Here is a 26,027-nt window from a genome sequence, read left to right on the forward strand (position 1 = left end):
ACTAAGCCATCTCTACGGCCTCATCACCACTTTTTATTGGTTCGTGATTTGGGGCATTGCTAGTTCTTGTCCTTAATGGGAGAAAGGACTTCCTGTCTCTCTACTTCTCCTTGCCTTTCCTTATTCTTGGGTAAACTTACATCACTTTGGTGAGTTAAACCCAGAGCCAATGTATATATGTATGTATGTGCGTGTGTATATGTGTGTGTGTGTGTGTGTGTGTGTATATATATATATATATACACACACACACACACACACACACACACACACACACACACACACACACACACACACACATATATATATATATATATATATATATATATATATACACATACACATACATAGTCACAACTAAATATGGTCACAACTAAAGCTGAGTTATATAGGATTTTTGTCACCAGCCTAGATTTAGATCATCTGTTACCTGGATATCATTTATGCTTATTATTATTATTATTATTAATTTTTATTCTCTTATTTTGGTGAGGCATATTTGTTTGCTTTCTGTTATTGGAGTCAATAGTTGATGTCCTCATCTTACAGAGATGATTTACTTTGGCTCACAGTTTTGGGGATCTGCCATCTACTGGCCCTGTTGCTGTCGGCAAGTTCAAGACCAACCTGGAGTGTGCAGTGAGGTCCTGTCTCAATCAGCCACGGGCTGGAGATCTAAGTCAGTGTGGTGTGTTTGTCTTGTATATACACAGGCCCTGGGTTTGAGCTCAGCGTCACAAAACGAGTACCAACCAGCCAGCCAGCAGGCAGACGTGCACACAAACCCTTCATAAACAAAATAAAAAGCAAGCAAACAAAACACCAAGCCAAAAAAAAAAAAAAAAGTCAATTGCTGATTTATAAAAAAAACTGCTAAGTAGTGTATGGAGAAGCTAAAAATACCAACTGTGATAGGTCGATGTTTGAAGTTGGGTAGATACCATACTATTTGTAAGAGAACTGCAGAGGGAGATTTCAGATCGCCCCACTTTTTCTCCCCTGATCTGAAGACCACAGTGTTAGGCTTCTAGCAGGTTAGAACCATCAGCCACTTCTTGGTTCTATTTTAGTTCTCACAGTTCCCACACATATAATTTTCTTTCAAGTTACTGCTTTCTCTCTCTCCTTCCATATCTGGACTCTTCTCATCCCAGAAATAAAGCTGGACACTGATTCCAAATATTTCTCTATGTTGCTATTTATAAGGTAAGTATACAAGCTTAATTCTTTTTTTAAGAAAATATTTTATTTATTCGATAGGCCTAGAGAGATGGCTTAGCGGTTAAGTGCTTGCCTGTGAAGCCTAAGGACCCCAGTTCGAGGCTTGATTCCCCAGGACCCACGTTAGCCAGATGCACAAGAGGGCGCACAGTTCGTTTGCAGTGGCTGGAAGCCCTGGTGCACCCATTCTCTCTCTCTGTGTCTATCTGGCTCTTTCTCTCTCTGTCACTCTCAAATAAATAAATAAAATGAACAAAAAATATTTTATTTATTTGAGAAAGAGAAAGAGGGCAGGGGTTGAGAATGGGTGCACCAGGGCCTCTAGCCACTGCAAGCAAACTCCAGATGCATGTGCCACTGTGCATCTGGATTTATGTGGGTACTGCGGAATTGAACTTGGGTCCTTGGGCTTTGCAGGTGTCTTAACCACTAAGCAATCTCTCCAGCCCAGAAGCTCAATTCTCTATTAAATTTTTTTTGTTTGTTTGATTAATCACAGTGGTGCAGAAGGGTAAAAAATAATACTCATGAACTGGAGAGCTGGCTCAGCAGTTAAAGGTATTTTCTATTCAAGCCTGAAGGCCCGGGTTTGATTCCCAGTGCCCTCATAAACCCAGATACACAAAGTGGTGCATGCATCTGGAATTCATTTGCCCATTACTCTCTCTCTCTTTCTGTCCTTGCAAATAGATAAAAATATTTTTAAAATTATTTTCTGATAATACTGGGGTATCTGGCACCATGAGATCACTCAGTGGGCATATCAGCTGTTGTCTTTGTTTCTTTGAGAAGGGTGAATGGGGTGACCCTACCTCCTTCCCCGACTTTCTTCTACGATGCTCTACAACCCTAGGTGAGCTATTGCTTTAAGTTCTGTGGCTTGGTACAAATCTGGCCAAATCCCATCTGATGCATCACAAGTTGGCCATGTAGACCTTCTGACAGGTGCTTTACTTGAGTCTATTCAGTGATTTGTCTCCCAGGAATCAGTTTCCTTGACTTCTGAAGAAGGGATTCATTTTCCTTTCTGCCTTTCGTGGATGAAAGCATGGAGACCCTTCAGCTGTCCTGAAGCTTCTTATGAGCTTGACTTTCATAGAAATACTCTGTTTCCCACTCTTGTTTCTGGCTACTTCTATCTTCAGCATGGCCAAGATGCCCAAAGTTATTTAAGAAAAATAGAGAGACGGAAACACATAGAGAGAGAATGGGCACACCAGGGCCTTCAGCCACTGCAAATGAGCTGCGGTCTCATGTGCCCCTTGTGCATCTGGCTTCACGTGGGTCCTGGGGAATCAAACTCGGGTCCTTAGGCTTTTCAGGTGAGTGCCTTAACCACTGAGATATCTCTCCAGCCCTTAAATATATATATATATATATATATATATATATATATATATATTTTAGAATTTTACTTGCAAGCAGAGAGAGATAGAGAGAAGAGAGATGGAGAATGGATGCCCAGGGCCTCCAGTTGCTACAAACTCCAGATGCATGTGCTACTTTATGCATTTGCCTTTGTATGGGTACTGGGGAATCAAACACAGGTCATTAGGCTTTGCAGGCAAGCACCTAACCACTGAGCACTTTCTCCAGCCCCTTCTCGAATCTTTAAAAAATTTTATTTATTGACAATTTTGTAAAGTTGCATGCATACGATATATTTTGATCATAATAATCATTGCCTTCTCTTTTTCCTCTCTGACTCACATTGAACCATTCCCTCCTGGAAGGAGGAGGAAGGCTCCTAAGATTCAGGAAGTAAACAAACAACTCACAAGTGTCAGACAGCTCCTGGAACTCACTAGAATCCCAATGCCCCCTCCAAGGTTATAGGAGCAGTAGACAGTGGCGCAGAGGAGACTCCAAGCAGTGCAGCTGCCTGCAAGCCATATAGTGAACCCCAGGGGTCCAGCTTCCGTGAGCTGTCACCTATGCTGGGGTGGGCTTTTCAGTAACACAGCTGCCACACTGCAGGAAGTGACCTCTTACCCATGCTCCGTAATCCTAACAAGCTCATTGGTTTGCAAAGTTGTTCACTGGTGGAGTTCCACTTTGGTCTGTCATCTGTTCCTTGTCTGGGCTGAATGATGTCTGTTCACAGCTCCCAAGAACAAAGCCTCACCCCGACAATGGTTCTACTGGGGCTGTTCCCTCCCTTACGGAGCATGCACCCTTCACTGCTTAATGCTGAGCTGCTTAGTTCTAGTCCCAAGCTACCCCGCCAGAAGGCATGCATAAACCCCAGCAGCGCGAATCCAGCTGTCCTGGATATACTAGCCTTTCTCCTGTCTTAGTCTGTGTCCTTTTCCATCTTGTTAACTTTATATTGTTGGGTTTTTGAGACCGAGTCTCACTAAGTAGCCCACGTTGGTTCTCTGTCTTCTGCATCAAACCACAAACGAGGTGAGGAGGAGGGCATGCAGAGAGGGGCATGAGCAAAGTTTATAGCAGAGACAGAACCAGCTCTCCATGGAAAGAGGAGGGGCTTGGAAAGAGTCGCTGACCATCACAGGAACAGGCCTGAGTGGTGACTTACATGGAGAATCGGGCTCAAGCAGGTACGGGTGCTAACAGTTCTACATAAGCATATCTGGGGTCTTTGCCTGGTGAAGAGCTGAGCTTGTGCAGGCTCAAGGGGAACCCGCCAAGATTCTAAGGAAGTGAGGAGAGCAATGGGCAGGTGGTCAGCCCGCATCCTGATGGGTCAGCAGCCATCACTCAGCCCCTGAACTGGAACTGCAGTATTGGTGGAGGTCAGGGCACATAGATGTTTATTTCTCCTTGAAGACCTGTGAACATGGCTCAACTGTCAACAACTAGAGCTTTCTATCTCCCAAACTCTATGGGGGGGGGAGAGAGAAAAGGGGGTGTATTATCCAGAAGCACTCAATGCCTATATTTGCTGAGTTAGGTAAAGGGAATTCCCAAGATACTGAATAACTTGGGCTGAGAGAGGCAGCAGGGATTTGGGGGAGCTGTAAGGCTCACCCCAAGTGTTCATTCTGCTCCCACCAGCAGCACAATTACTGGGTGGCAGTTAGACTCATGTCCTGTGGCCATCAGAAGCCACCTCCCCGCTACATCCTCAAACATGAACCACCTGATGAAGAAAACCTTATTTTCTATGTTTTGACAGGCTCCTGCTTCATAGCTCAGGCTGGCCTGGAACCCTTGCCCCAGCTTCCTCACTGCTGTGATTACAGGGCTGGACCACCACACCAGCCCACAAGAATGTGTGTGTGTGTGTGTGTGTGTGTGTGTGTGTGTGTGTGTGCACGAATGTGTGTATGGATGCATTCTTTCTCATCCTACACACTTTTCTGAGCATGTCAGCATGTTGCTCTGGCCACCTTGATAATGTTATCTAAAGGATTTTTTTGGGGTTTGAAAGTTCACAGACCAGGCCTTGTCATTGGTGAATGTGAGGCTGCTGGGTCAGAGTGATTCAGCAAAACAGAGGACAAAGAAAGTGAAGCAAGAAAGAAACTTGAAAGAGGAGAACTTGTTTAGAAACCTCCTTTCATTGCTGACCTACTTGCATTTTCAACATTTTTTTTTATTTTTATTTATTTATTTATTTGAGAGAGAGAGAAGGAGAGAGAAAGAAGCAGATAGAGAATGGCACTCAGGGCCTCCAGCCACTGCAAGTGAACTCCAGATGCATGTGCCCTCTTGTGCATCTGGCTTACGTGTGTTCTGGGGAGTTGAACCTGGGTCTTTGGCTTTGCAGGCAAACACCTTAACAGCTAAGCCATCTCTCTAGCCCTATTTTCATTTTTTTTTTTTTGAAGTAGGGTCTCACTGTAGCCCAGGCTGACCTGGAATTTGCTATGGAGTCTCAGGGTGGCCTCGAACTCACGGCAATCCTCCTACCTCTGCCTCCCGAGTGCTGGGACCTATTTTCATTTTTAAAAGATGTCCTACCATGAGCATGGGGCTGGAATGTTCTGGGTTTGGCAACTTTTCCCTTTGGGATAAAAGCTTTTATTTTTTTTCCTTCTGATTTTCTGAATGAGGTGGTCGCAAGCAAAGGCTCATGTTGCAGGCTCAGAAATCTATTGTACAGAAGAAAGACTCAGAAAAGTTTCTTGCCAGATGTTTCCCCCATGCCAAAGTGTATCCCAAGTGTATCAGTGACTTTCTTGTTGCTTAGACCAGATACCCAACCAGAAGCAGTGCAGGGGAGAAAAGAGTTGCTTTTGGCTTGTAGTCGAGGAGAGCAGAGTCCATTGTGGAGGGGCAGGCAGGGCAGGAGCAGCAAGCTTGAGGCATGTCATCACAGCAGCAGGGAGAAGTGCAAAGAAGAGCATCTGGAACCATGCTCACAGAGTCCCGCCCCCAGCGACACGCAAGAACAGCAAGGTTCCATGGCCTTCGAAAACGGCACCACAGCCCGGGACTAAGTATTAAACATATATGTTAGTCGGGACTTTTGGCTTTCAAACCACCACACCAAGGAACCCACAAACAGCCAAGGACAATATTGGAGCTTCTATTTTTATTTATGCCCTTTTTGTTTGTTTTGCTTTCAAGGTAGGCTGGCCTGGAATTCCTATGTGGTCTTAGGGTAGCCATGAATTCACAGTGATCCTCCTGCCTCCCTAGTTCTGGGATTAAAGGCGTGCGCCACCATGGATGCACCAAGGCCCCCAGCCACTACAAACGGACTCCAGATGCATGTGCCATTTGTGCATGTGGCTTTATGTGGGTACTGGGGAATTGAACTCTGGTCATTCATTAGGCTTTGCAGGCAAGTGCCTTGATTGCTGAGCCATCTCTCCAGCCCTATGTTTATTCTTTAAAATCCCATTCTTAAATTTTTACTTTGTGTGCTTTGTAACACACATGTTGTAGCTACATTTCCATTGCTGGGACAAAGCACCTGACTAAAAGAAGCAGATGGGAGGAAAGTTTATATCTTGGCTTAGTGTCTCAGGGGAAGCTTCTTGATGGCAGGGGAAAGCCTGGCATGAGCAGAGGCCAGACACCACCTCTGCAATAACAGGTGGAAAGCAACAGCAAGAGAGTGAGCAAGGGGGCACTGGCTATAACACCCCCAAGCCCGCCCCAATAACACACCTTCTCCAACAAGACTCCACCTCCAAAACTGCCATCAGATGGGGACCAAGCATTCAAAGCACACGAGTTTATGGGGGACATCTGATTCAAACCACCACAATATGCAGAATCATTTTCTGGTTGAGCATTCCAAATTCTCAGGGGTTTAAAACAATGGATGTTTATATATTGGTCCCCTGATCTCTGTGAGTGTCCCCAGAATAGACGCCTTCCCACGTGGTCATAGAGGCCCACATTCCTTCCATCTTGTGGTAGGCTCTGCTTCCATCCAGCCCCTCATCTTCTCTGTTCTACAGTGAGTATACAAGGGGATTTGTCACAATAGCTACTTAGCCACTTAACCCTAGAAGTGACATCTTTGACTTTCCTTACTTTATATTCATAAGAAGTCGCTCCATTCATGTCAGAGGAGGCCGGAAACGTAGGCCTTGAGGAGCCACAGTTTCAGTGACAGTTTGCCCTTGTCTTTGTAGGTGGCAGCCTCCTCTGTGACAGGAGGAAATATGTACTTTTTATTTTAATGAGAGACAGAAAGAGAGAGAGAGAGAGAGAGAGAGAGAATTGGCATGCCAGGGCCTCTGCTACTGAAATTGAACTCCAGATGTGTGTACCACCTTGTGCATGTGTGTGACTTTGTTTGTCTGGCTTATGTGGGTTCTGGGGAGTCAAATCTGGGTCCTTAAGCTTTACAGGCAAGCGCCTTAACTGATGAGCCATCTCTCCAGCCCGAGAAATGTGTGTAGTTTTATGGAGTTGAAAATGTCACAAAGCAGAAATGTTTGGCGATTCCTATTTTAGAAACTACATGAGTTGAAATGGCCAGGCCTCAATTTGGCTTTTTTTTTTTTCTGTCTGAAGATGGTCAAAACTTTGTACTTGACTTGCTGACTGAGATGAGGCCCAAATGGACTTAATTCACAGCATCTCACTGTTTCTAGCCTTGGGCTTAGATAGAAGTCTTTAAGAGGTCACGTTCCTGAACCTCTGGGCTGGGACCAGGACCCCTGGTATTGGGATGGACAGTGAGGAATTTCAGCAACCCTGACTGCCCAGCCACATAGTGTGTGGCCCTCAGGGTGGCTACTGTGAGCTCACTATGCTAACATAGATAGACACGTGTGTCTCTCCACAATGTCAGAATTTATTAATAGCAAATTCTGAAGCTACATCATTTTGTTGGCTGCTATTTACTATGTAAGCAGCCTCCATTTCTCTTGGTAGCTGGCTGTTGGCCAACACAGGATCTTTCATTCTAATCTTTTTTTCTTTTTTTCAAGGTAGGGTTAAGTCTTGCTGTAGCCCAGGCTGACCTGGAATTCACTATGTCGTCTTAGGCTGGCCTTCCCACTCACAGTGATCCTCCTATCTCTGCCTTCCTAGTACTGGGGTTAAAGGTGTATGCCACCACGTCCAGCTTCACTCCAATGTTTTTTTAAAAAAATATTTTATTTTATTTATTTATTTGACAGGGAAAGAGGGAGAGAAGGAGAATGGGTGTGCCAGGGCCTCCAGCTACTGCAAATGAACTCCAGACACATGCACCCCCTTGTGCATCTGGCTAACGTGGGTCCTGGGGAATCAAACCTGGGTCCTTTGGCTTTGCAGGCAAATGCCTTAACTGCTAAGCCATCCCTCCAGTCCGTTCCAATCTCTAATATATATATATATATTTATTTATTAGAGGAGGGGTAGAGAATGGGCGCAAACTCCAGATACATGTGCCACCTTGTGCATCTGGCTTACATGGGGACTGGGGAACTGAACTCAAGTCCTTAGGCTTTGCAGGTAAGGACCTTAACTGTTAAGCCATCTCTCCAGCCCCTCAAATTTTAATTACTAATAATATCTCTCATAGAATTTTAGAGTAGGCTTCCTGGAGGCAGAGGCAGAGCTGAGTCAGATGACAGAGAATCTCTGCAGGTGGCTAGGCAGATGTTAAGGAACTCAGATGAAGAGTGACTGAAGGCTTGCAGAGCTCAGCCACCCAAGGTTGCAGGGCTGAGCTCCAGAGGAATAGGGCTGGACCATAGCCAGGAGGCCCAGAACTGGATCCAGATGGACCAGCAAGTGCAATTCCTGTGGGAAGTGGCCACATCAGCAGTGGGAACCGTGGTGAGCCAAAGCTAAGGGGCAAATTCTCTGCTTGTTGGTCACTTGATGCACACGCTGAGTGAATGAGTGGATGACTCATTGACAGGGCTATTTCCATTGCAATATCGGGTGTCCTTTTTATGGGGTACAGGTTAGAGTGTTGTACCTGTCATTGATCTAGTGTGTTTGATAGGTTCTTGGCCAGTTTTTCTTTTCTGATAGTGTTTTGTTGTTGTCTTAATCTAGGGCTGGAGAGATGGCTTAGTGGTTAAGGCATTTGTCTGCAAATCCAAAGGATCCTGGTTTGACTCTCCAGGACCCATATAAGCCAGGTGCACAAGGGGGCGCATGCATCTAGAGTTTGTTTGCAATGGCTGGAGCTCTGGTGTGACAGAGAGGAAGAGGAGAGAGAGAGAAACAACACAGAAGGAGAGAGAGAATGGGTGTGCCAGGGCCTCCAACCACTGCAAACAAACTCCAGACACATGTGTGATCTTGTGCATCTGGCTTATGTGGGTCCTGGGGAATCAAACCTGGGTCCTTAGGTTTTGCAGGCAAGCGCCTTAACCACTAAGCCATCTCTTCAGCCCTGATATGGTTTTAATACATGTGCTTATATGATCCTAATTTGCTTTGGTAAGTTTATAGGTGGTGCCTTCTAATTTTAGGAATAAGTTATCGTCGCTCTCCGTGCCTCGTGGTTGGTGGTGGACAGATGGTGGTATCTATGTAGGTGAGGTGCAGACTCCTCCTGCCTCTGTATCTGCCCTCAAAACGGAGCCAAATGCTGCTTTGTAAAATGGAGTCACTGAGGGCAAGGGGCAGCCTGATCACCACAGTGACCAACCCTTTCTGGTTTTTATGGGATTTTCCAAGTATTATCTCTTTAAGCTCCATGTTACCCCTAGATCTCTTAGCCTCAGGTGAATCAGAATAATTGACCTGGGGCTGTCCTGGTTTTAGAACCGGCAGTTCAGCTTTCTAGAAGCCATGGCAGTTCTGGTCAAACCAGGACACTGGCGCCCCCCGCTGTCCCAGTAAAGATCCTTTCTGTTATTTTTCCTTAGGTAGAATTCGAATGCCCCGATGACATTTGCTTATGACAAGGAATAAGCGCCCCCCACCCCACAATCTTTCCATGGAGACATCAGTGTCAGGAGAGCACACAAGTATTGTACAAAGTGGGCTGTGGTCAGGAAATGAGTACACGTGGCCTGTTTTCTCCTGGTGCGGACACTCACGGGAGGGACAGTCCATTGCTGGTCATAACCAACTGGACTCTGTGTTCCACACAAAGGACAATGTGTTCATAGATGCCCCCCACCATTTGCCATCTCATTTTGGGATTTTTCTTGTAGATCCTTCTAATGGGAGTACAGAGTATATCTGCTTTCATGGCTACAAAATTCTCCCGTGTTTCTTGTGATGTCACCAGGCCTAATTAGCTGCTGATCATATTGTCAAAGAATTTTCGGCACTTGGTTCCCTTTCGTTGAATATACCTGCGGATGGCTTACGGATGTCGAGTCTTCGTGGGGCAAACTACTTTCTATCATGGTGCGGGGGGCTTGCAGCAGCTTGGAAGAAATGCGGGTGGGGGCTGGGGAGATGGCTTGGCAGTTCAGGCACTTGCCTTATGAAGGTTATGGATCCATGTTCACCCCTCTAGGTCCCACGTAAGCCAGGAGCACAAAATGATGCAAGTGTGCAAAGTTGCACATGCGCATAAGGTGGCCCACGTGTCTGGAGTTCAATTGCAGTGACTGGATGCCCTGGATCACCAATTCTCTCTCTCTCTCTCTCTCTCTCTCGTGCTAATCTTCTTATCCTCACTTTTGCTCTTCACATAAAAAAGGCCAGTCTGTTGAGCTTCCTCCAAAAAGAGAGAGAGAAAAATGCAGGTGGAAGAAGGGCTTGATCACACAGCAGAGCGGGGAGAGGAGCGGACCCTCGGTGTTTGAAGGAGGCGCAGTACCTGATGCTGCACTGGGTAGGAGCAGCTACAGCAGAGGCCCCAGCTGGCAGTTAGAGAATCATTTCCAGTGTCTGGAAGATGAAGGCAGGAAGTGGGCATGGTTGCATGTGATGGTCTCTCTTCATACTCATCTTGACTGCAGTTGGAATCTCCTAGGAGACACACTCCTGGGTTTGCCTCCAGTGTGTTCTCAGAGAGGCTTGACTGAGAGGAGGGATGACACAGCCTTGAATGTGGGTGGCACCATCCCAGGGTCTGGGGCTCTGGGACTGAATTAAAAGGGGAGAAAGAAAGAAACCAGATGAGCAGCAGTGCTCCCCTCCTGTGGGGGTGTGAGTGCATGCCCCAATAGACTCAGGCATCTTATTTATTTATTTGAGAGAGAGAGAGAGGAAGAGAGAGAACGGGTACGCCAAGGTCTCCAGCCACTGCAAACAAACTCCAGACACATGTGACTCCTTGTGCAGCTGGCTTACATGGGTCTTGGGGGAATTGAACCTGGATCCTTTGGCTTTGCAGGAAAACACCTTAACCACTGAGCCATCTCTCCAGCCCCTCAGGTATCTTTTACAATTAAGGTTAAGCTTGCAACTTGAGTCTCCAGCAGGCTGCTGGAGGGTGTGTCACTGGGGATGGATCTTCAGTCCAGCCCCAAGGTGTGTTCAAAGCACTTTGAGCTCCAGCTGTTGGTGTTTGCTGGTGCTGGCCTCAATCTCTCTCTCTCTCTCTGCTGTGATGCATGCTGGGCTGAGCCCGCTTCTTTCACCATGATGGAACCTCCCCTGGACTTTGTAAGCCTGAAATAAACCTTTCCTCCCATCAGCTGCTTCTGGTCAGGTGTTGTCCAACAACGTGAAGATAACAGCAGCGCTTCTCTTCCTTCTGTCTGTGGATGCCTCATGGCCAGTTACGTAGGCTCTTACCTCCAGCTTCTTCTGTCATGATGAACTTGGCCCCTGAGCTGTGGGTCCTTCTTTCTTTCCTTAAGTAGATTTGTTGATGTTGGTTTTTTTTTTTTTTTTGAGGTGGGGTCTCACTCTAGCCCAGGCCGGTCTGGATCTCACTCTGTAGTTCCAAGCTGGCCTGTAACTTGTAACAGTCCTTTCACATCTGCCTCCCATTTCTATGCTGGGATTAAAGGCATGCACCACTTTGTCCTGCTTAGGTTGTTTTTTCAGTCAGGTGTTTTGTCATATCAATGAGAAAAGCATATATGGCATTTCAGAAGGACCAAAGCTCGAGGCAGGTCAGTCAAAGAGGATCAAGAAATCAAGGCGAGGGCTGGAGAGATGGCTTAGTGGTTAAGGTGCTTGTCTGTGAAGCCTAAGGACTCATGTTTGACTCTCCAGGTCCCACATAAACCAGACACACAGTTATTCAAGTGCACAATGTTGCATATGCACACAGGGAGACGGGCACATGCATCGGGAGTTCCTTTGCAGTGGCTGATGGCCCTGGCACGCCCATCCTCTCTCTCTCTGCCTTTCTTTCTTTCTCTCTCACCACAACAACAACAAAAAAATGAGGGCTGGAGAGATGGCTTAGCAGTTACAGTGCTTGCCTGCAAAGCCTAAGGAGTCATGTTTGACTGTCCAGATCCCATGTAAGCCAGATACACAAATGTGAGGCAAGCACAAGGCCGCTCATGACCACTAGTTGGCACCAGGTGTCTTCTGGAGTTGGATTGCAGTGACTGAGGCCCTGGCATGCTGATTCTCTCTCTAACTCTCTCTCTCTGAAATAAAATTTTAAAAAATGAAATCAGGGCAAATCAAACAGTAATTACTGTTTATGAGGGACAAAGGGGTGACCCATTTGGGGGAGAAAGGAAGATGCAGAGGTTTGATATAACCCATCCCAGTACTCCAGGCTCTGCCCTTCCAGAAATACAATCAATCGTTGCCTGATTTCAATGGCCTCAATGCTCATGCAGTGCCCTAGCATCAATGTCTTCATCTTCCTGGTTACTCTGGCAGCCAGAGGTGGTTCCCAGAGACGCAGGCTCTATTGCCAGCAATTTAAGGGAGGGGCTCAGTACCCGTGGCACCCATGCCTCAGGTTCTGGAGCCCCCCGTGTAACAGCCACAGCAGAGAACCCAGCTTGTCCACACTTTGCCTCCCCTACCTTTTGAGATACTCTGGGGATATCTACAGCCTCAGCCCCCTTTTTTTTGGTAGTTTGTATTTTAAGAAAAGGGCTCATGGACTTCATGGCTGGATTTGAACTCACTAAGGCAGGTTTTGAACTTAGCATTTCTCTTGCTTCAACCTCTCAGGTAGCTGGGGAGATAAACTACTAGGGAGCACTCTCCCATGCGGTCGAAAATGAACTAATAATGGTTAAGTTGACTTAGCTAATTTTTTAAAAATATTTTATCTTATTTATGTGTTTATTTGCAAGGAGGGGGGGAGAGACAAGAGAGAGAGAGAGAGAGAGAGAGAGAGAGAGAGATAGAGAGAGAGAAAGAGAGAGAGAGAGAGAGAGAGAGAGAGAGAGAGAGAGAGAGAGAGAGAGGGAGAATATGGGCATGCCTCCAGCCACTGCACATGAACTCCAGATTCTCGTGCTACGTCGTGCATCTGGCTTTATGTGGGTACTGGGGAAACAAATCTGGGTCCTTTGGCTTTGCCGACAAGCACCGTAAATGCTAAGCCATCTCTCCAGCCCCCTCATGGAGCTATTACTTCCTCTGGGATTAGGAAGAATAAGGAAATGACTATGCAGTCTCGCTGTGCTCTTTCTTTCTTCTTGTTGCTCAGTAAGAAAAAAGAGTAACTCTCCATGACCTGGGATAACAGACCAGGATCTTCTCCAGCTGGGTTAGTCGCTCAGTTGCCTCATGAATGAATAGTCAAGATTTCAGGCCTGTTAAAGGCAGACCCTGAGTGCCTTTGCCATCCTGTAGACCACAGTCTTTCACCCCTGTCTGCCCAAATCTCATTAATGGCTTCATAACGGTTCTTTCTGAGGTGAGGCGGTGGCTCAGTGGTTAAAGTACTTGCCACCTGACCATGAAGTCCCGAGTTTAAATCCCCAGCAGATATATCAAAATGCCTGGTGTGGGGGCTGGAGAGATGGCTTAGCAGCTAAGGCACTTACTGCACAGCTTAAGAACCCAGGTTTGATTCCTTAGTACCCACGTAAGTCAGATGCACAAGGGGGCACATGCATCTGGAGTTCATTTGCAATGGCTGGAGGCCCTGAATGCCCATTCTCCTTGTCTTCCCCTTTCTCTCTCTCCCTCTCAAATAAATAAACAAAATATCAGGGGAACAAAAGCCCAGTGTGGTGATGGTGGTACTCACCTGAAATCCCAGTGTTGGGGAGGTGGAGACAGGAAGATCTCTAGGACTTGCTGTCTAATCTAACAGACTAGATGAGCTCTATGTTCAGTGAAAGAACCTGTCTCTAATCATGATGATGATGATGATGTGGAGATGGGTTGGAGAGATTGTCAACAAAGCCAAAAGACTCGGGTTCAAGTCCCCAGGACTCATGTAAAGCCAGATGCACAAGGTGGCCTATACGTCTGGAATTTTCAGTGGCTAGAGGTCTAGCATCCCATTCTCTCTCTCTCTTTATCTGCCTCTTTATTTCTCAAATAAATAAATAAAATACTTGAAAAACAATGTGGAGACTAAAAATGACCTCTGGCCTTGGCACTTGTGTGTGCCAATCTGTGTGCATATGTGTGCCAATGTGCATAGAAATGAGCACTCCCCACACACAGTTCTTTCTGGCTGGTGACTGTAGGTGCAGAGCGGGGTCACCCTAACCAAGATCCCTTGGGGGCACAGCTCAGGAAGGAAAATGAATGTAGTTCATCTTTTCCCTCTTTGCTGGGGGTACCTGAACTAATCTTTAGTTCTCAGAGAACTATTCCCTTTTGCTTAAAATGGTATCAAAATTTCCATCTGACTTTCCTATAAATAGAAGCAATTTGCCGAGTGAGACTTTGGAATTGGGGATGGACACTGTCTGCTTTTGGTTTTCAGCAAGCAAGTGCCTTTAGCCACTGAGCTGTCTCCCTAGCCCTGACTTTTGGTTTTCTGTAGCACATCAATTAACCTGGCACTTGGGCCTTAGTTTCCTTCTATAAAATGGGAATTACACATGTTCATTCATTTACTTCAGAAAGTTTTAGGGGAATGATTGAAAACCATCTTTGAATGTCCTGAGCCACTCAAGTGGAAAGCAACGGATGTAAGGGAACCTTTGGGAGGAAGTCTGTTTAATATGAATTAAGTAATGGGTTCCTTGAGTCAGACACAGAATGATCTTGGGCTCAGAAGGCCTGTCTTTTAGGAGAGAGCTATGACTCATTGCTACTAGTGACAACTTATTGTAAGAGAATGATTCTTGGCTCTGCTCTGAGGTACAAGCCAGGTTTGAGTCTCACCTTGAAGGAATCTTTTTATTTTTTGTAAAATGTTATTTATTTTTAATTTTTTTTTGCTTATTTTTATTTATTTATTTGAAAGCAACAGAGAGAGAGAGAGAGAGAGAGAGAGAGAGAGAGAGGGAGGGAGGGAGGGAGGGAGGGAGGGAGGGAGAGAGAATGGGTGTGCCAGGGCTTCCAGCCTCTGCAAACGAACTCCAGACGCGTGCGCCCCCTTGTGCATCTGGCTAACGTGGGTCCTGGGGAATCGAGCCTCAAACCAGGGTCCTTAGGCTTCACAGGCAAGTGCTTAACCACTAAGCCTTCTCTCCAGCCCTTATTTATTTATTTATGAGAGAGAGACAGGCAGGTAGATAAGATAGAGAGAGAGAGAGAGAGAATAGGTGCATCAGGGCCTCTAGCCACTGCAAATGAACTCCAGATGCATGCGACACCTTGTAACATCTGGCTCACATGGGTACTGGGGACTCAAACCTGGTTTCTTAGGCTTCACAGGGAAGCAACCTTAACTGCTAAGCCATCTCTCCAACCCTAAAAAAAACCTCTTTTTATTTATTTATTTGAGTGCGTGCAAGAGAGGCAGAGAGGAGAGAGAGAGAAAGAGAGAGAGAGAGGACATACCAGGGCCTCCAGCCACTGCAAATGAACTGCAGACACATGTGCCACCTTGTGCATCTGGCTTATGTGGGTCCGGGGGAATTGAACCTAGGTCCTGTGGCTTTGCAGGCAAACCCTTAACTGCTAAGTCATTTCTCTGGTCCCTGAAAGACACTTTTTAAATGAAAGGCTCATTTAAGTTCTTTGTGTAAGTTCCTGTGTTATTATTGTTGGAATACATTAGACGTTTATGTATAGATGAAAATTAATGTGCATGGCTTCTCAGAAGTTAACCCACATCTTTATTTTTCTCCTGCAGACAAAATTCTTTGGAATTTTATCCCATATTCATTGTAAACTTGTGGATAGCTGGATGGTATTTCAATCAAGGTAATCACATAATAAAGTTATTTTATTCTAATGATGACTATGGATCTTAAAAATGACTAGGGGATAGATAGGCAAACATCTGGCTACTGATTCTAGAGACTAAACAACAGAAGCAATGCCTGTGTTTCAGATTGGCTAACTTTGGCTTCATTATGATTTAATGCAACTAAGAAAAATACTGAGAGCTGGCTGCAGGGGGAAAATACTCTAAATCCCAGCACTCTGGATTCAGAGACAGGAGGAGCCCTGAGTTCAAGGTTAGCGTGACCTACTCAGTGAGACCTGGTTTCACAAAGCCAAAGACTGGATATAGCTCAGTGGTAGAGTGCTTGCCTAGCATGTGTGAGATCAGCAGCACACATGCATGCAGCATGCACATAAACATGTAGGTGTGTGCACATGCACACACATACAATTTGACACAAGCTATATGCTGGGCTTTTAAGGTAGAAAGTACATAAGCCTTATTTTCAAATCTAATAATTTAATTCTAATTTTTGAAATTTTTTGTTATTTTTATTTATTTATTTGAGAGTCACAGAGAGAGAGAAGGAGGGAGAGAGAGGGAGAGGGAGAGAGAGAGAATGGGTGCATCAGGGTCTCCAGCCACTGCAAACGAACTCTAGACACGTGCACCCCCTTGTGCGGCTAACGTGGGCCCTGGGGATTAGAGCCTCGAACTGGGGTCCTTAGGCTTCACAGGCAAGTGCTTAATCACTAAGCCATCTCTCCAGCCCTAATTCTAACTTAACTAAAGGAACAGAACACAGAATTAACAATTCCCCTTCATAACAGTCATATAATGTTTATCACACTTACTTTGTATCACATAATTTTCAAGTTTGACAGCAAACCTGTAAGACTTAAACCATATAATTTAGGAAGTAAAGCCAGTCATGAATGCCTGCTTTATAGATGAGGAAACTGAGTTCAGAGAAACAAGCTGCTCAGCTTGAAATTCACCTTTGCAGAGAAACTTTCCTCCACGAGTCTGGAACAGGGTCTATTGATCTTGCAGGGTCTTATGGGTATTTGTCCCAACACATGCACTGAGGATCCCTTAGGACACAGTGCTACAGATGGTATGCGACAATTCTACAAACAGCCCCTTTCTACCTGACTGGAGTTTCCGTGATGAGCTGAGAGCTTGCTTTAAATCCTATGTACCTGTGAATCAGGGAGTTGCAAGTGCGTAGATACCTTAGCTAGAGAAATTTTATCCCCTCTGGTGTCTGGCAACTTTCATGGCCTCATTTGGATCTGGATTTGATTGCTGAGATTTAAATAAACCCAAATCTAAATGAATACTCATCAATCTCTTGTAATTTTTACCGTCAACTGAGGAATTTCATGTAAAATGACCTTTTTAGAGAATGACTTTTTAACTTTATCCAACTCATACTTCTATCCCTTAATGGTGCGAATGAAAGTGGCTGTTCATTTTCATCTAAGAGCGTATTAACGGCTAATAAGAAAAGTGCCTTTTCAAAAAGGGATCCGGTCTCTGCCTTTTGACCCCTCAGAGCTCCCCGTGAGGGGCCGAATGAGGCTGACGACTGCCTGGCAGAGAAAGAATTCTTGGGTGTACTGTTGTAATTCTCTGTTCATTTCTTTTCTCTTCCAAGTTATCTGCTAGCTGCTCCCGGATGTCCTTATTGGCTTTATGGGAGTAATTTGGTAGACAGGGATAGTAATTGTCAAGTCTGAGAGCATGCCTGGAATCTTCAATTTCCTCAGATGCCAGGGGCTTTGCCACTACTCTGGGTGCCCACATGCTCATCCTTCAGCCCTCCTCCACCACCGTTTCCTCCTGGGGGTTCTTCCTAGAGTCCTTTCTCAAAAGACACCCTCCTCCATGTCCGCCCCATCCCACATCACTCCTCACTTTTCAACAGTTTTTAAAAATGTATTTATTTACAGAGAGAGATAGAAGAGAGACAGACAGATGAGGGAGAGAGAGAGAGAGAGAGAGAGAGAGAGGGAGAGGGAGAGGGAGAAGGAGAGGGAGAGGGAGAGGGAGAGGGAGAGGGAGAGGGAGAGAGAGAGACTGAGAGAGAGAGAGAGAGAGAGAATGGATGTGCCAGGTCCTCCAGCCACTGCAACAAACTCCAGATGCATGTGCCCTCTTGTGCACCTGGCTACATGGGTACTGGGGAATTGAACCCCAGCTATTAGGCTTTGCAGGCAAGCACCTTAACCATCGAGCCATCTCTCCAGCCCTGTTCACATTTTTATTGTGTGTGCATGTGTGTGCGATTGCACATACGCACACTGACTGATGCCATGGTGGGCACATGGAAGTCAGAAGACAGCCTCGGTGTCAGTTCTCACTGCGAACCTCGTTCGAGGCAGGCTTCGTAGTTCTCTGTTGTGGATGCTATGCTGGTCATTCTACAAGCTTCTGGGGAGTCTCCTGTCTCTGCCTCCCATCTCCGTTATAGGGACGCTGGGATTACAGACACTTGTGCTATCGTGTCTAGTTGCGTGTGGGTTCCGGGGGTCTGAATGCAGGTCATCACACTTGTACAGGAAGTGCATTTCCCGCTGGCCATCTCCCCAGACCCCTCTGTATTTTCTTCATAGCACTTTGAAGTCTGGAGTTTTCTTCTCTCTCCCTTCCTCCCTTCTTCCCTCCTTCCCTTTTCCTCCTTCCCTCCCTATTTTCTTTCCTTCTTTCTTTCCTTTTTGATGTCCTTACAGATAGAATAAAAAAAAAATCTAAGACTAGAGAGATGGCTTAGCGGTTAAGGTGCTTGCCTGCAAAGCCAAAGGCCCCAAGTTTGATTGCTCAGGAACCATGTAAGCCAGATGCACAAGATGGTACATGCATCTGGAGTTCGTTTGCAGTGGCTAGAGGCCATGCGTGCCCATTCTATGTGCCTCTTCCTCTCTCTCTCTCAAATAAATAAATAAATAATTTAAAAAATCTACCCTATAAACTATTGTCTATGTATCAGACAAGTAATTCTTTTTCTTTTTTTGTCTTCTTGTGGTGCTGGGGACCAAACCCGGGATGTTGCACTTGCTGAATAAGTAAGTGCTCTACATGGAGCTACAGACTCAGTCCTAGAATATAGTAGCTATAATGTCAGAAAGCTGCTAAGCCAATCCTAAAATAATACTTGGCATACTGGGGACATCCAAAAACATCTTGATGACCAAGTAGACTGATGAGTTAAAAAATTTTTTTAACATTATTTTTATTTCTTTATGAAAGAGAGAGAGAGAGAGAGAGAGAGAGAGAGAGAGAGAGAGAGAGAGAGAGAGGGAGAAAGGAAGGGCATGCACCGCTTTGTGCATCTGGCTAACATGGGCCCTGGGGAATTGAACCTGGGTCCTTTGGCTTTGCCAGAAAACACCTTAACCACTAAGCCATCTCTCCAGACCCTTAAGATGTTTTTGCAGTTAAAACTTGTGGTGAAGTGAGTTCTGGCAAAGGTACTCACACCTGTGTGCTTCAGCCCTATATCAAGATGGGGCTATGACCCCCGAGACACTTCTGCTGTCCCCCCAAGTCACCCATTCTCACGCCTGTGCGCTGCGCACTGCTCTGCTCCTTCCATCAGGCGGTCTTCCCCATTCTTGATCTTCATGTGACTGGAACTGGGCAGAACTTGCCCATGCACAGTGCTTTGGCCACACAGCAGATGCCACTGAGATTTTCTGCATTATGAGAATGAGTCTCTTTTCATTGCTGAGGAACATTATACTGAACGACCACAGCGCCTTCTCCTTCTGAGAGACTTTGGGAGTATTCCAGTTTTGGGTTGTCATGAATAAGTAACTCATGATTATTAGGATAAAGCTTAATGTTTGGAAATGTTCATATATAAGCATTGATCAAATGGTATGCTTATTTTTATAAGAAATCATCAGGGCTGGAGAGATGGCTCACTGGTTGAGGTGTTTACCTGCAAAACCTAATGAACCTCATTGGATTCCCCAGTATCCACATAGATACAGGTGCACAAAGCAGTGCATGTTTCTGGTGTTTGTTTGAAGTGGCTAGAGGCCCTGGTGTGCCCATTCTCTCTCTCTCTCTATCTGCTTGAAAATAACTAAATAATTAGTTAAATTAAAAAAAAATCATCAAGGCTGGAGGGATGGCTTAGTAGTTAAAGCACTTGTCTGCCAAATGATCCAGGTTCAATTCCCCAGGGCCCATGTAAGCCAGATGCACAAGGTGGCACATGCATCTGGAGTTCGTTTGCAGTGGCTGGAGGCCCTTGTGTGCCCATTCTCTCTCTCTCTGCCTCTTTCTCTCTCTCAAATACATGAATAAAACAAGAAATAAAAAAGAAACCATCAGAACTTTTCTCAAAGTGGCTGGACCGGTTTGCACCCATCCACTCATATATCAGGACCCTAGCTGCTCCACATCCTTACTATTTTCTATTGATGGTCTTTTTATTTATTTTTGCATGTGTTTACAAGTGTGTGAATGTATGTATCCATGTTTATATGTATGTGGGTGTGTGCCTGTGCAGGTGCATACGCACATGTGTGCACATGTGTGTGGAGGTTGATGTCAAATGTCAAGTATTGGGCTGGGGAGATGGCTCACTGGTTAAGATGCTTGCCTGTGAAACCTAAGGACCCAGGTTTGATTCTCCAGAACCCACATAAGCCAGATACACTTGGTGATGCATGCATCTGAAGTTCATTTGCAGTGGCTTCATTTGAAGTGGCTAGAGGCCCTGGTGTGCCCATTTTCTCTCTCTTTCTCTCTTTCTCAATAAATAAATAAAGATTTTTAAAAATGTTTAAAAAAGCTTTAAGAAACTGGGTGTGATGGTGCATGCCTTTAATCCCAGCACTTGGGAGGCAGAAGTAGGAGGATCGCATGAGTTTGAGGCCACCCTGAGAATACAGAGTGAATTCCAGGTTGGCCTGGACTAGAGTAAAACCCTACCTCAAAAACCAAAAAACAAACAAACAAACAAACAAAAAACTTAAAAAAAAGTCAAGTGCCTTATTCAATTGACCTCACTTTCTTTATTGAAGCAGGGTCTCCCACTGAATCCAGAGCTCACTGGTTCAGCCAGTCTTGCTAGCCAGATTGCCCAGGGATCTGCCTGTTGCTACCTCCTGAGTGCTGGGATTATAGCTGCACACGGCTATGCCAGGATTTAAAGGGGTCCTGGGGAGCCAAACTCAGGTCCTTATGCTTGAGGGGTGAGTAGTTTACACCTGAGCCATCTCTCCAGCTCTCGATGTTCCTTTGAAATTGTAGCCATTCTGGTTGGCATGCAAAGGTTCACTGTAGCTATAGGTGGCAGTTGGCTGCCCTTGAATCATGTTGAAACACTTTTGATATGATTATTGGCACATTTCTTTATCATCTTATGACTTGTATATTCAATTATTTTACTCATCTAAGAAGGCGGTGTTTCTTTTATCATTGTAAGGGTTGTCTAGTATATTCTAGGTATAAATATTTTTTGTTGTTTTTTTGGGGGGTACAAGTATTTTGTCAAATAAATATTTTGTAAATGCTTTCACAGTCTCCATGCCATATTCTGAGAATCTCTTTCCATTTTGTAAATTCTCTTTATTTTTCCTTTCATAGTTTATGCTGCATGCCTGGGTTTTATGTACATGTTTGCGCGTCACAAGTATTTCTGGGGCTACGCTGAAGCCGCTGACAAGAGGTGAGGAAAAACCGATAGTGGGAGGGAGGCTGTGAGATGAGGCAGGGTGGAGTGAGCATCAGTGTCCTGCTTCTGAGGAGAATTAAGAACACAGGGTGACCAAAGTGATCCCTGTGGCCCAGACCCAAGTTTTATCATGCCACATTAGACAGGAGGTGGAGAAGTGCAGGTATGAAACTGCAGTGTCGGGGTAGGAAGAGAATCACAGGTATGAAAGTGTGCAGTGTCTGAGAAGGTAGGGAAAGGCAGGTATGAAACTGTGCAGTGTCAGAGGAGATGCAGAAATGCAGGTTAGAAAATGTGCAGTATCAGAGGAGGAGGAGAAATGCAGGTATGACAGTGTGCAGTGCGTGAGGAGGTGGATAATTGCAGGTATAACAGTGTGCAGTGTGTAAGGAGGAGGAGAAATGCAGGTATGACAGTGTGCAGTGTGTGAGGAGGAGAAATGCAGGTATGACAGTGTGCAGTGTGTGAGGAGGAGGAGAAATGCAGGTATGACACTGTGCAGTGTATGAGGAGGAGGAGAAATGCAGGTGTGACAGTGTGCAGTGTGTGAGGAGGAGAAATGCAGGTATGACAGTGTGCAGTGTGTGAGGGGGAGAAATGCAGGTACGACAGTGTGCAGTGTGTGAGCAGGAGTAATGCAGGTGTGAGAGTGTGCAGTGTGTGAGGAGGAGAAGTGCAGGTGTGACAGTGTGCAGTGTGTGTGGAGGAGGAGAAATGCAGGTATGACACTGTGCAGTGTGTGAGGAGGAGGAGAAATGCAGGTATGACAGTGTGCAGTGTGTGAGGAGGAGGAGAAATGCAGGTATGACTGTGCAGTGTGTGAGGAGGAGGAGAAATGCAGGGATGACAGTGTGCAGTGTGTGAGGAGGAGGAGAAATGCAGGTGTGACACTGTGCAGTGTGTGAGGAGGAGGAGAAATGCAGGTGTGACAGTGTGCAGTGTGTGAGGAGGAGAAATGCAGGTATGACAGTGTGCAGTGTGTGAGGAGGAGAAATGCAGGTATGACAGTGTGCAGTGTGTGAGGAGGAGGAGAAATGCAGGTATGACACTGTGCAGTGTATGAGGAGGAGGAGAAATGCAGGTGTGACAGGGTGCAGTGTGTGAGGAGGAGAAATGCAGGTATGACAGTGTGCAGTGTGTGAGAAAGAGGAGAAATGCAGGTATGACACTGTTCAGTGTGTGAGGAGGAGAAATACAGGTATGACAGTGTGCAGTGTGTGAGGAGGAGGTGAAATGCAGGTATGACAGTGTGCAGTGTGTGAGGAGAAGGAGAAATGCAGGATTGACAGTGTGCAGTGTGTGAGGAGGAGAAATGCAGGTATGACAGTGTGCAGTGTGTGAGGAGGAGGAGAAATGCAGGTATGACACTGTGCAGTGTGTGAGGAGGAGGAGAAATGCAGGTGTGACAGTGTGCAGTGTGTGAGGAGGAGAAATGCAGGTATGACAGTGTGCAGTGTGTGAGGAGGAGGAGAAATGCAGGTATGACAGTGTGCAGTGTGTGAGGAGGAGGAGAAATGCAGGTATGACACTGTGCAGTGTGTGAGGAGGAGGAGAAATGCAGGTGTGACAGTGTGCAGTGTGTGAGGAGGAGAAATGCAGGTATGACAGTGTGCAGTGTGTGAGGAGGAGAAATGCAGGTATGACAGTGTGCAGTGTGTGAGGAGGAGGAGAAATGCAGGTATGACAGTGTGCAGTGTGTGAGGAGGAGGAGAAATGCAGGTATGACAGTGTGCAGTGTGTGAGGAGGAAGAGAAATGCAGGTATGACAGTGTGCAGTGTGTGAGGAGGAGGAGAAATGCAGGGGTGACAGTGTGCAGCGTGTGAGGAGGAGGAGAAATGCAGGTATGACTTGCAGTGTGTGAGGAGGAGGAGAAATGCAGGTATGACAGTGTGCAGTGTGTGAGGAGGAGGAGAAATGCAGGTGTGACACTGTGCAGTGTGTGAGGAGGAGGAGAAATGCAGGGGTGACAGTGTGCAGTGTGTGAGGAGGAGAAATGCAGGAATGACAGTGTGCAGTGTGTGAGGGGGAGAAATGCAGGTATGACACTGTGTAGTGTGTGAGGAGGAGGAGAAATGCAGGTATGACACTGTGCAGTGTATGAGGAGGAGGAGAAATGCAGGTGTGACAGGGTGCAGTGTGTGAGGAGGAGAAATGCAGGTATGACAGTGTGCAGTGTGTGAGAAAGAGGAGAAATGCAGGTATGACACTGTGCAGTGTGTGAGGAGGAGAAATGCAGGTATGACAGTGTGCAGTGTGTGAGGAGGAGGAGAAATGCAGGTATGACAGTGTGCAGTGTGTGAGGAGGAGGAGAAATGCAGGTATGACACTATGCAGTGTGTGAGGAGGAGGAGAAATGCAGGTATGACAGTGTGCAGTGTGTGAGGAGGAGGAGAAATGCAGGTATGACAGTGTGCAGTGTGTGAGGAGGAGGAGAAATGCAGATATGACGCAGTGCAGTGTGTGAGGAGGAGAAATGCAGGTGTGACAGTGTGCAGTGTGTGAGGAGGAGGAGAAATGCAGGTATGACACTGTGCAGTGTGTGAGGAGGAGGAGAAATGCAGGTATGACAGTGTGCAGTGTGTGAGGAGGAGGAGAAATGCAGATATGACAGTGTGCAGTGTGTGAGGAGGAGGAGAAATGCAGGTATGACACTGTGCAGTGTGTGAGGAGGAGGAGAAATGCAGGTATGACAGTGTGCAGTGTGTGAGGAGGAAGAGAAATGCAGGTGTGACAGTGTGCAGTGTGTGAGGAGGAGAAATGCAGGTATGACAGTGCGCAGTGTGTGAGGAGGAGGAGAAATGCAGGTATGACAGTGTGCAGTGTGTGAGGAGGAGGAGAAATGCAGGTATGACAGTGTGCAGTGTGTGAGGAGGAGGAGAAATGCAGGTATGACAGTGTGCAGTGTGTGAGGAGGAGGAGAAATGCAGGTATGACACTGTGCAGTGTGTGAGGAGTTTAAATGCAGGTGTGACAGTGTGCAGTGTGTGAGTAGGAGGAGAAATGCAGGTGTGACAGTGTGCAGTGTGTGAGGATTAGGAGAAATGCAGGTATGACAGTGTGCAGTGTGTGAGGAGGAGAAATGCAGGTATGACAGTGTGCAGTGTTTGAGGAGGAGGAGAAATGCAGGTATGACAGTGTGCAGTGTGTGAGGAGGAAGAGAAATGCAGGTATGACAGTGTGCAGTGTGTGAGGAGGAGGAGAAATGCAGGTGTGACAGTGTGCAGTGTGTGAGGAGGAGGAGAAATGCAGGTGTGACCCTGTTTCTTGGCTCTGGACTTGTTCATCCCATGCAAGCATTCTGCATCTGCTCTTTCTTACCTTACTTCCTTTCTCCTGCCCTCCCTCCCTCTCTTTGTTTTCTCTCTTCTTTCTTCTTTTCCTGTCGTCTTTCTTCCCTCCCTCCTTCTCTTTCTCTTTCTCTTTCTTTCTTCATGGTAGGGTCTCATGTTCAGTCCAGCCCATGCTGACCTGGAAATCACTATATTGTCTCAGGGTGGTCTTGAACTCACGGCGTTCCTCCTTCCTCTGCCATCTGAGTGCTGGGACTAAAGGTGTGTGCCACTATGCCCTGCTGCATTCTTTCTTCCTCCCTTCCCTCCTTTTCCCCCTCCCTCTCTCCCTTTCTTCCTTCCTTCTTTCATTCTACCTTTTTTCCTTCCTTCCTTCCTTCTTTCCTTCCTTCCTTCATTCCTTCTTTCCTTCATTCCTCCCTCCATCCCTCCTTTCTTGTGAGTGGTTTATGGAGTGCATGCACAGGTGTACCATGGCATGCGTGGTTGCCAGCTGTTGCTGATTGACTTCCACCTTATTTTGAGCTAGAGTGTCTTAGGGCTCTGAGCTGTGCTTGCCAGGTTAGTCCGGCCCTGAGCTTCTAGCCCCCCTCCCTTCTTGGCTTCCCTTCTCCCTGGTAGGCTTGCTAGGATTACAGCCGCTCACACTGTAGCATCCGGCTTACATGGGCTCTGGGGATCTGAACTCAGGGACTCATCTTGTGTTTCAAGTGCTTTATCCACTGAGAAATTTCCTCAGGCTCACTTGAAAGGTTTATTAAAATATTCTAGCCAACCTTGATCATCCTTTGAGCTTTTTGAGTGTTCAAAGGGCGCAATTGACCTCTGTGCCTTGGCATCCCCTTTAATATATGTGATAAACCAAAAATGTCATGTGGCAAAAACATGGAAGTTCTGAGACATGCCATCAACGAGTGGCCTTTTTTAGGCCTCGCAAGTTCCTCTTCATAGCCCAGTTTGTCACTTCTGTCTTGTGTCTGTCCCACAGGGTCATTGGGTTCCGGTTGAGCCTGGGGATTTTGTTCTTGTTGGGTGTCCTGAGTGCCATGGGGCTTACAAGCAGCCTTCTGGATGAATACCTGGATTTCCATGTTGCCAAGAAGCTGAGAGGGGCCTTCTAACTTTTCCCTTTCATGCTTGGAGAAGCTATCTCCACTGTGAAGGTAATATGGTGTCATTTACTAAATAAAACCTAAAAGAATAAAAAGGGCTTTCCTTTGTTTTTCTTGCAATGGCTTTGTGGCAAAACACTCCCTATACAGAACGATTTCCTGTTTGTTTTAAGAGCTGCCTTGGCTGGATGGGACCCATGCCATCATCCAT

The 26,027-nt window shown here is 46.2% G+C and overlaps 1 protein-coding gene across 1 annotated transcript in view; it reads left to right on the forward strand.

Annotated features, from left to right (window-relative positions):
* The window catches only part of Mgst2 (microsomal glutathione S-transferase 2), a 35,702-nt gene extending 9,877 nt beyond the window's left edge, over positions 1-25,825 (forward strand). Inside the window, exons 3-5 of the mRNA XM_004655935.2 lie at positions 15,686-15,756; positions 21,326-21,407; positions 25,693-25,825. Of these exons, the coding sequence (XP_004655992.1) occupies positions 15,686-15,756; positions 21,326-21,407; positions 25,693-25,825 (286 nt within the window). The remainder of the gene's footprint in view (positions 1-15,685; positions 15,757-21,325; positions 21,408-25,692) is intronic.
* The last annotated feature ends 202 nt before the right edge of the window (positions 25,826-26,027 follow it).

Source organism: Jaculus jaculus, chromosome 12 (genome assembly GCF_020740685.1).
Source record: "Jaculus jaculus isolate mJacJac1 chromosome 12, mJacJac1.mat.Y.cur, whole genome shotgun sequence".
In the NCBI taxonomy this organism is placed as follows: domain Eukaryota; kingdom Metazoa; phylum Chordata; class Mammalia; order Rodentia; family Dipodidae; genus Jaculus; species Jaculus jaculus.